A 10,617-nucleotide genomic window follows, 5' to 3' on the forward strand; every position below is an offset into this window, starting at 1 on the left:
ACAGAGTATCTCCTTAACAAAAGACAGACCCCTGGGAGTGAAGGGAGAAGAAGCTGTGCCCATTTTGGGAAGAGACTTTCCCAGGCATCTTTCCCAAGTGCCAGTTCCCCACCTGTTGCAATAGTAGATAAAATTTTCAGATTAAGCAGATTCCAGCCTCTCCCTTTCAGGGTTCTCCACATCTCCAAAAAGTGACATGTGTTTAACAATGTCTGCTGCCTGATTCCTTCAACCTGTCACACTGATGTCCCAGCAACTCCAGTGTTGTTCTAAAGCTAAACTGAGCTTACCTGGTTACAGCCAGCTGTCCCCCAGCCATGCCACCCTGCTCAGCGTGCCCTGGAGATGCACATCCACCAAATTTAACTGCAGTGGAGAGGGAAAGCAGGATTCACTTTTCACAGCAAGCTCAGGTCCACACCCATCAAACCCCTTCCCTCTCAAGTCAGCAATAAACTCAGAGACCTGGCTTGCTGAATGTAAATTCTGCCATGGAGTCTAACAGGAGCCATCTRGGCATCCTTCCCTATTTCTGTGACTGCACCAGTCTTCCTCCTCTCCCTCCTCTCCTTTATGGATGTCAGTAAAACAAAATGATGTTATATATACAGGGTTTATAGCAGCAAGCCTTCCCCCTCTCCTGACACATAAAAAATGCTTCCAGACCCAGAGCAGATGAATAACTGGTGCCCTGGGGCAAACTCTGCCATGTCTAASTGGATTCCCTGCCTGACTCCTGCCAGGGGCTGTAGGAGGATAAACTCATTTCTCTAAGGAAAGGCAGTGGCACAGAAATGCCCTGTTTGTCTGATATTTTCCACCAGGACGCTGGAGTAGCAGATCTCTGATTCAGTGGGACTCATCCCTTGTCAGATGAGTGTGTTGAGCTTGTCTTTCTCTTGGGGTCATCTTTCAGAAGTCYTTGCTTCTGAAGCTGAAAAATGGGGTCAGAAATGCGGGACAGCCCATAGCGATCTGAGAGATCAATCAGGGAAGAGCTGAAAGAAGCCAGATTTCCAGGAAGCAGTGACCATGCACTGACCAGGCACTGTCCTTGGCTGTGTTTTTTCTTCCAGCACTCTCTCCAAGTGCTGCCACGCCACGGTGGCCCTGCTGTACCCCTTCACWTGGCAGCACACCTACATCCCCGTGCTGCCTCCTTCCATGATCGACATCGTGTGCTCGCCCACRCCCTTCCTCATCGGCCTGCTCTCCAGCTCCCTGCCCCGCCTCAAGGAGCTGCCCGTGGAGGAGGTGAGCCCTGCACCCACACCATGGSCTCAGAGCTCCAGAGTCTGCCCTGGCAGCTGGCAGGGCCAGGGAGAGGAGCTCTGATCCCCTTGGCTGCGCTGAGCATGGGGTAAGGGCAGAGGCAGGCGTTCCCCCAAGGAGACAAAGGTCTGCTGTGCCTCAGCCCCAGCTTGGGAAGGGAGGGGCCTGGAATCTCCCACCATGTGGTAGGAGATGGTTTTATTTAAGTTTTTTTCTGGTTTCTGCTTGGTGTTGGCTCGGGGCTACATGTAAAGCATGCCAGCCTTAAAGAGGAATTGCTACAGCCTGGCTGTTCCTTGGGATAGCCCAGGTGCCCCATGCTGGCAATAAATTATTAAGAATTGGGTTCCTGGTGCACAAGGGTGAGCACAGCAAGGCTGAGTGTGCTGGGGAGGGATTTCTGCTGTGGTTTGCAGCGACATCCCCAGAAAGCCACAACAAGGGCTCCACTCCCGGGTCTTGCTGGCGCCTCCTCCAGCTGCAGTGGTGGGTAGGAGGAGCAGGGACAGTGCTGAAGTGTTTCCTCCAGAGCAGTTACAGATTCAGATAAACTCTGATAAGGGAAATAACTGCTTCCCCTTTTAATTCTTGCTCTTTCACTCTCAGGTCCTCGTTGTTGACCTTGTAAATAACCGGTTTCTGAGACAGGTGAGCAGAACTATTTCATCTCCTTCACCTTCTCTGCCCTTTTTCCTACATAATTTACCTCTGCCTGTATTTGCTGACCTGCCTGGCTGGATGGATCACCTTCCCCCACTCAAAAATTGAAGCAGGACTCGTGGTTATGGGGGTTGCTGTAGATATGTAACATCAGGATCCAAACCACAGCTGCTGAGGAGTAAATCATTGTGAATTAACTATTTCTCTGTTTTTTAAAGAGGGGAAATGGTGGCCTTTGAGCTTTTTTCCCCCCAAGCTCCTTGGCGGATCGCTTCTCCCTCTGCTCACGGYTCATTTCTAGGGCTCCCCCGCCGTGGTGGGGACAGGGTGGGAGATGTTTTTGTCCCAGCCCCAGTCCCTGAGGAGCTGGCTCTGTCTTACAGATGGAAGATGAGGACTCCATCCTGCCCCGCAAGCTGCAGGCTGCCTTGGAGCACATTTTGGAGCAGAGGAATGAGCTGGCGAGTGACAAGGAGGAGGGCCCTGCCAATGGCAAGCAGGGTAAAGCCTTTCAGCTTAAAGCCACATCTTTCCCTGCTCCTTTTTCATCTGTCACTTCCTAGAGAAGAAYTGGATTTGTACTCAATTCAACCCCACAGGTTTTAGAGGTGGATCAGGATTTTGGTTAAGCTGTATGAAATATCCCATTGCACAGGGTGCAGCTCTCTGTGGGAAGAACAGGAGGAAGCAGGGGGACATTTGGGAATAGGGCATTTTGTCTTCCCAAGACACCTGTGCTGGAGCCCTGCTTTCCTGGGGAGGGCTGAACACCTGCCTGCCCATGGGACCTGCTGAATAAATCAATTATTTTGCTTTGCTTGCATSYACAGTTTTAGATTCATCATTAAACTCTTTTTGTCTTAGCCCGTAAGTTTTCTCACTTTTACTCTTCTGATTCTCTCCCCATCCCACCAGAGAGAAATGAGCACCAAAGCTCAAAAACAAAGCTTGGTGTTTTTCAAAGCAGTAGCAATTTGGTCTGCTTCCATGAGAAGCACTTCTTGAGATGCTGTCTCTCTTGAGCAGCATTTTCTGCTTGGGCTGGATCTGAAAACAGCCAGGGAATTTTTACCAGGGATTTTCCTATCATATTCTCACAACCCTGTCCTCACAGCTGCCTCTTTACTTGTCTCCTTAGAAACCARCCCTTTGAACGAGGTGGTGTCCGAGGCCTTTGTCCGTTTCTTCGTGGAGATCGTGGGTCACTATTCCCTSTTCCTGACGCCCACGGAGCGCGAGGAGCGCACCCTGCAGCGCGAGGCTTTCCGCAAATCCGTCTCTTCCAAGAGCCTGCGACGCTTCCTGGAGGTTTTCATGGAGACRCAGATGTTTGGGGGCTTCATCCAGGAGCGGGAGCTGCGGAAGCAGGGGGTCAGAGGTGAGGGGCTCTGCTGTGCTGGGAGCTGCTGCTGCTCCCCAGGCATCACCTCTGTCCCCAGTTCCATGGCTGGAGTGTCTGGACAGGAACCAGGAGGGAGGGAATTGRTGGTTTCTGGTTGGGATTGGGATTGCAGGCACCTTTCACCCTTGCAGTGTCCTCCATGAGTGTTCCCCTTCCATTCCACGTTGAATTCCRCTGCTGGAATGATGTTTATTCTCGGTCCCTCATGTCCTCTTCTTATGCCTGGAGGAAGAACAGGCTGGGCTGGTCATRGTTCTTTTGTCTGGTAGAAAGCAGGGATGCTCATCTCCTTCCCAGAGCTGCTCCTGGGTTTCACTCCYGTTATCCCACAGTCCCAAGGGCTCTACTGGCAGCTGAAATTTCTTATCCCTGCTGCTCCTCAGCACTGGTTGAGCTTCCTCCCAAGCATCAGTGAGCTGGGGATGCTTGAACAGGCAGCTGAGGGAAAAGAGGTGAATTCTGCATGATGTTTCCCCAGGTGATGTCACTCTCTGGCTGTAGCTGTGCTCGCAGCAGAGGTTCATTCTGTACCCTGGGCAAGGGGCAGCAGCTCAGTCAGCCTTGCAGTGGGGAGGGAGAGAGGGAGGGAGGGGGCAGAGCAAAGATTCTRTGCCAGATGTGGGCTCAGCTGATGGAGGAAATGGGGTCAGTGGTTTCCTCTTGTGTGTCTGGGTAAGCTGGGACAGTGCACTTCCATTCTTACTTGGATTTACAGGGACACAAAGCTGTAGAAAAAGCTCTTGGTTTGTTTCTTCCTGCAGGGCTGTTTGAGGTACGGGCTCAGGAGTACCTGGAAACACTTCCCAGYGCGGAGCAGAGTGGAGTCAACAGGTTCCTGAAAGGCCTGGGTAAGGAACCAGCAAAACCCTGTGCTTCTCAGGAGAATTGGGCTTCTTGTTGTCCCCAAACTGGGCAGCAGAAAGGCTGCCCAAGGGTGACAGGGCTCTGCTGGTGGCTATGACTGGCATCCAGTGCCTGGCCATGTGTCCCTGTGCTGGCTCTGGCCCTGGTCAGTCACAGTCTGGAGAATGGAGAGCCAAAGAGTGGGCCATGAGCTGTGTTCATGTCTTCTAGAGGAGACAGGTGGGTGTGAGGAGGCCATGAAGCAGTGCCTTGGGGATGGTGGATGCAGGTCCTGATGGAATGGACGCAGATTTCACTGCCTTCAGGTTTGCCCTTAGGGATCAGTAGTGGGAATTGCCCAGGAGTGTTCAAAGATCAAATCTATTTCCACTGTCAGGGGAGCCAGACAAGAGCTCCAGACTGAGGTTGRAAGCCCTTGCTGAGTCACTGGACACCATGAGAGAGTTAGATCAAAAGGGTTTAGATCACATCCCTGACCTTTTGTCTGTTCTCAGCCACTGAAGAGCAGCAGTGCCTGAGGGGCTGGTGCATCCTGCCCGCACTGCCGTGGCCAGCTGAGCTCAGTTATGGCTCACATTTCAGGAGCCCTGGGCAAACAGGCTTTGGAGGGAAGGTGCCAGCCTGCAGCACTGCTCGCAGKGGATGGGCAGAGCTCTGCAGGGCCCTGCTGCCAGCTTTGCAGAGTGGCTGGCTGTGGGCAAGGAGCACGGGATGGCAGTGGGGTCAGTTCCCTGCACAAGCCCAAGGTGGTGGGAAATGACCCTTGTTTTGTCTCTCCTTTGTCTCTTCAGGCAGCAAAATGAAATTCCTCCACAAGAAGTAAGAGCCAAGCACATTCCACATTCCACAGAAGAGAATGGCTTCACCATTTAGCAGCAATCAGTCAGACTCACCAACCATCCCCACCCAGCCTGCTCCCGGGAAGCAGCGGCCTCAGGACACTGACCACTGCCAGGACAMTGCAGGACAGTGGGATGGGGCTGCCAGGACGCCTTTCTGGATGYCCACAGTAGCAAGCACTGGACCAAGAACTCTCTCTCTCTCCGAACTCTGCACTGGCACATTGCAGGCGTCCCGGCGGATTGGATCTCTTAGCTAGTCAATTCTGTATTTGGTTGTATTTTTCTATTTATRTTGGGGTTAGAACAGTTATTAACCCATGGCTCCTCTGTGCCTGGTGCTGCAGGAGGGACTCCCAAAGGACTGAGCAGGCAAAGCTCAGCACACAGAAATGTGTGAAAATAGRTCTCCACCAAACAAGGACACCGAGGGCTGCAGGGATGGTATGGACCGACCAGGAGGAGCTTCCAAGCAAGGGAAAAGGGTGAGGGGGAACCACTAAACCTACTGAGGACTTGCTGGGCCAGCCAGCTCCCTGGGTGGCTGCACCAGGGAGCTGTGGCACGAGGAGAGGCCTTTCCTCATCAGTGTAATTAAAAGCGAGTTGTGTAAAAGGCACATGGATCCACCGTGTTTTCATGGGAAGGGRTGAGCTGTGCCTTCCCACCATCCCACCTGGCGCTGGGCATGAGCCAGAGAGGACATCGAGCAGCTGAAACCCACACTTGGCCAGGTCCTCAGTTCCTCTGAGTCCCAGAGGTGGGGTGGGCTCGTTCCCTCCCTGGGCAGCTTGCCGGGGGAGCCCAAGGTGGAGCTCACCTGCAGGATCTTCTCACACTTCCCAAAGGCTGGGTGGGCTTTCATCTCCTCTCCTGGGTGCTGCTGCTGGGGACCACAGTAGGAAAAGAGAAAAGGGCCAGGGCAACCCATGTGCTGCTGATTCTGTGCTCCTGGCTGGGCAGGAGCCTCCTGCTCGCCTCTCCTCTGTCCGTGCTGACCTCCTTTGGTGAGGAGGTGACAGGGAAGTTGAGTGGAGGCTGAAGCAGGGTGGGGGACTTTTCCAGCTGGTGTGAAAGCTCTTACCCTTGCACTGCTGGTGAGAGCAGAGTTGGGAGCAGCTGGAGTCTGGTCTTTGCAGGAGTTTTTTTCCCAGCTAACATGGGTGGAAGCTTCGTGTGGGTGTCTTTGCTGTGGCCGTGCCACGCTGGGCTGTGCTGCACTCCCAGAAAATGATCCCCCTGCTCCTGTGCTCCTGGGCTTGGCCAGGTGAGAGGACCAGGGTTTAGAGGGGCTCACCTCCATTCCACACTGGAGCAGGGTGCTGGGTGCRGTGCTGCTCTGGGAATCCTTTGAAGCCTGCGCTTGCAGGGTGCAGGAAACTTGAGTTTCCTACAGCAGCCCCCTCTTCCCGTGTGGTGTTTGAGGACAAGGGAGTGGGCTGTGATGGGTGAGCACTGGGGGACTTGTGCCGCTCTGGGGACCAGGCAGATGGCTCTGGGTGGCCCTGCTTGAGGAGGGGCATGGCCCAGGTGACCTCCACAGGTCCCTTSCCAGCTCAMCCTCTCTGGTCCTGCCGTGAGCAYGGTRAATGYGCACAGCCRTGGTGTCACACCAGGCAGGGGSTGGGCAGGCAGCACCTGTGCCCCCCCCAGATTCTGTGCGGGGACAGAGGAAGCACTGATGGAGGGRCTCAGAGAAGCCAGCAGCATTTGCCCCCCACGCAGGGGTGACCAGCTGGAAGGTGTGGGGGCTGTCCCTCGTGTGTACTGAACGAAACTGGTGCCACCTCACAATCCCAGGAGGTGGTGGTTGCTCACCCAAAGGAACTGCAGTGGGCTTCAAGGAGAGTCAAACGCTGTGCTTTGGTTCTGTTTTCAGAAGGAGGTTTTAATGGAAGCATTAYGAGATTCTGCAAAGCTGGGGTGCACCCCCACGTGTGTAAAGGTGGCCAGGATGCCTGCAAAGTTCTGTGGGAATCAAAATAAATTTGATTGTGCCTTGACTCCAGCCTTCAGAAGCGGGTCTCTTACATGGCCCCACACTACCAAGGCTGGGGACTCTGCTTTCCCCTCCTCAGGAGCTGTTTTCAGCATTGTGGGACTTGTCCTTCCTTGGCAGGAGCTGTGTTGAGGAGCAGGGAGGGATCCCAGGCTGCCCAAAGCTTAGCTCAGCTGGAGCTGGTGTGTGAGCATGCTGAGGTACCGATAGTTCTTACTGCAATATCCTAAAGGGCTGTTTCACAGCCCTGWTTGTCTCATTTGGGAGCTCCAAGGGGGTTCTGCCAGCACAGGGCTCTGTGACCACTCAGTGCTTTCATTGCCCCCTCTCAGGAAAGCRGGGATCAAGTAGTGAGCAAAATCCAAAGGGGGTGTTTAAAAGCAGCAGCATGAGAAGTGCAGTGAAGGAAACATTTACAAGTGTGAATCATTAATGATTTCAAATGAAACTTGGACAGGAAGCGTTGATCTCCAGCTGCAGGACAACCTCTTCAGCTTTATTTCGAGCTATGCCGCTCTGAGATGAGCCGGGCTCTCCATCTAAAGGCCCTGTATGCTCTGGAGGAAGCCACCTGTGAAGAGAARCCACGAGATCACCTGTGCTGGGTCTGACCATGGGCCTGTGTGTCCTCCTGTAGAGGCTGCCAGCCTCTGACCAGAGCAGAGTGACCCAAGCACACACCCTGGGGTACCCTGTGAGCTGTGCACACACAGGCAATGCTGTACACAACCAAAACATTAAAATTGCCTGCTCTACAGKCTGCAACCAGGAGTTTCCTGCTCCTGRAAGGAGCAGACCACAGCTRGGTCTCTGTGTTTAGCACCCSTGCATGAGTTYCTATTCCGTGACCACGTGCAYGTGGTTCCCTGAGGCAAGAGGCCAWTGTGGGGGCAGTATGGATTTACCAAAGGGTACTGGAGAGCTAGAACACTGGTTAAACATTAAAAGCTGTTTTCTCTTGTTATCTCTGCTCCCTGGCTAATTCAGCAGCTCTCACACCCCACCACGAGCGGCTCTGCAGGGCTCACCACGTGCAGGACTGTGCTTGCTGACTCCCTAGCCACTGGCAAAATCCCAATCCCCGTGCCCCTCCTTGGCTTTCCTGCACAGCCTTTTGGTGTCTCGTGATAGCTCAGGACACCTGTGACATCCCAGCCCTTGCAGAAGCTTTTGAGAACATCCCATCCACCGTGCAGTTTTTCCTTCTGTAGCTGAGGCTGGCAGAACAGACAGACAGCCCTGGGCAGAATTTTGGGCTTGGAGTGGTTGCACTTTGCTGCACGTGGGAGTCCCTGGTGCCATTTGCCGAGGGATTTGGACCTTACCTCTCTGCCTGGAGACGGATTTCAGGCTGCAGGTGCCAGCTGGCAGCTTGCAGGTGTAGAGCCCCAGGCAGCCCCCGCAGTCTGAGGGCTTCTGGCAGCGCTGGGACACGATGCTGTGGCAGGAGTGCTGCAGGGACAGGGACAGGGACAGGGACAGGGGTGGCTGTGGTGGCCACTGCAGCCATGGCCAGCCCAGGACCAGCCCAGCCACAGCAGCACCGTCACTGCAGCAGGGCCAGCAGCTCTCCAGAGCAGCAGCCCCATGCAAGGAGCTGGGGAAGCTGGGCCAGTTCCTTACTGAGTTTGGCTGAAAGTTCTCTGAGCTGTCCCCCACCCCTCCCACTGCCTCTGCTCTTTTGCTGCGGTGTCACCCGCCCCCTGAGCTGAGTGGCACCTGGCACAGCATCACCCAGCTCTCGGTGGTTAAGGCGAGATGTGCTTGTGAGCCACCAAAGGGTGGTTTGAGTTTGATCAAGGAGAAGTTGGTTATTGGTGGGATGCCGTGCTGAGCCCATGGAGCAGATTTCCCATGGGCAGAGAAGCTGTGTGCCTCCCTCAGGGCGGTGCTCAGAGGAGCTGTGCCCCTCAGGGCTTGGTGACCACATTGCAGAGCTCAGAGAGCTTTGTGTTGGTGCTGCAGGAGGAGAATGTGAGATTGGAGAACCTCCAGGGGCTGGGGAGAATGTGAGACTGGAGAGCCTGCAGGGCTGGGGAGAATGAGAGACTGGAGAACCTGCAGGGGCTGGGGAGAATGTGAGAATGTGGAGAACCTGCAGGGGCTGGGGAGAATGTGAGAATGTGGAGAACCTGCAGGGGCTGGGGAGAATGTGAGAATGTGGAGAGCCTGCAGGGGCTGGGGAGAATGAGAGACTGGAGAACCTCCAGGGGCTGGGGAGAATGAGAGAATGTGGAGAGCCTTCAGGGGCTGGGGCCGGGGCAGGGCTGTCCCTGAGCTCTGAGGGCAGCATGGGGACAGCCAAGCTGCACTCACAGCCATCAGATCAGCTCTAAGCCTTGCCAGGCACCAGCTGGGCACCTGGGGGTGTCACTGTCCCCTTGTCAGAGCCAGGCTGTGCTGGGAGGCCTTGCTGTCACTGTCACCTTTACATGCAGTTTATGAGRAACAGCCTTGACAGCACCTGTTCTGCCTGGTGTTTGCAGGACCATGGCATGCTCAGCACCTGCTCCTGCTGCCCTCAGCCCTGTCTGATCCTGACTGACACCTCTGCTCACCCCACAAACCACCCCAAACCCCTCCAGGCCGTGCTCACCGTGTCGCTGTTGAACTTGCCGTAGTCCCTCAGCTGGTGGCTCAGCCTCGCTGTCCTGCTGTGGGAGGGCTGCTGTGGGATCCTCCAGGGCCTGCCAAGGGGAACCTGCTCCCCAGTGCCCACCAGGGCTTTGGCCATGGCCTTGCTGGGGGRCCTGGAGCTGCCCTGTGCCTCTCTCATCGTCTTCCATGCGCCGGCCAGAGGGTGGCTCCTCTCTGAGTCCTGCCCAGGCAGCTTGTCCCTTCCATCTCCAGGGGCTTGTCCAGGGTCCCCAGCCCCTGCCTGCCTCTCCAGGTTGCCAGCCTGGCCCCCAGATGGTGCTGGGGCTGTGCAGAGCAGCACCAGGAAGAGTGTGGTGACTCTCAGTGCCTGGATCTTCATCCTCAGCTCCTGCCTTTGCTCAGGGTCCTCTTGCCTGGACAAGGCTGKTGGAGGCAGCAGCAGAGGTGGAAAATGCTTTTCCCCCCTGACTCTGGATCCAGCTGGAGTAAGTTTTATAGTGCAGGGCCATACCTTGGGGGCACARCCCTTTCCCCCGCCCCTGCTGTGTCCCACCCACCCTGCTGCTTCCCCTCCCTCGTGTTCCCAAACATCCCAGACCCTTCTGCCACGGCCATCCTGTCCCTGCTCGGTCCCGGGCACACACATGGGTTTGTGGCATCTGAGCACAGAATCTTTCAGATAAACCAGTCACCAGCAAGGTCTGGGTAAAGGGGGAGCTGATGTTTCTGTGGCTGATGGAGAGGTGCTGGGCTAAGAGGGAAGGAATTKCTGTGAGCCTGGTGAAATGGACTGGAAAAAGGCACCCAGTTAATGCCTCCATCCATTGCAGTGGGAGCTCACTTCTGAAATAGCAGAGTCCACCAGGAAAGTGGGGTCAGAGCTGCCCTGATGAAGCTTGGGGTGGCTTTGGGGCTGTGTCAGACCCCAGGGATCTGCTCCTCTCCCAGGGACCTCACTGACGGGTGAGGAAAAAATCAAGGGT

The 10,617-nt window shown here is 55.2% G+C and overlaps 1 protein-coding gene across 2 annotated transcripts in view; it reads left to right on the top strand.

The window, feature by feature from the left end:
• The window catches only part of DENND2A (DENN domain containing 2A), a 54,100-nt gene extending 47,892 nt beyond the window's left edge, over positions 1 to 6,208 (top strand). For both annotated transcript variants that reach the window (XM_057374483.1, XM_057374484.1), the window contains exons 15-20: positions 1,077 to 1,254; positions 1,879 to 1,920; positions 2,316 to 2,433; positions 3,071 to 3,310; positions 4,096 to 4,182; positions 4,990 to 6,208. In XM_057374483.1, coding sequence (XP_057230466.1) covers positions 1,077 to 1,254; positions 1,879 to 1,920; positions 2,316 to 2,433; positions 3,071 to 3,310; positions 4,096 to 4,182; positions 4,990 to 5,021 — 697 coding nt within the window. In that variant the 3' untranslated portion in view covers positions 5,022 to 6,208. The remainder of the gene's footprint in view (positions 1 to 1,076; positions 1,255 to 1,878; positions 1,921 to 2,315; positions 2,434 to 3,070; positions 3,311 to 4,095; positions 4,183 to 4,989) is intronic.
• The last annotated feature ends 4,409 nt before the right edge of the window (positions 6,209 to 10,617 follow it).

The sequence above is a fragment of the Malurus melanocephalus genome, unplaced genomic scaffold (assembly GCF_030028575.1).
Source record: "Malurus melanocephalus ecotype Western Australia unplaced genomic scaffold, MMel_1.1 scaffold_226, whole genome shotgun sequence".
In the NCBI taxonomy this organism is placed as follows: domain Eukaryota; kingdom Metazoa; phylum Chordata; class Aves; order Passeriformes; family Maluridae; genus Malurus; species Malurus melanocephalus.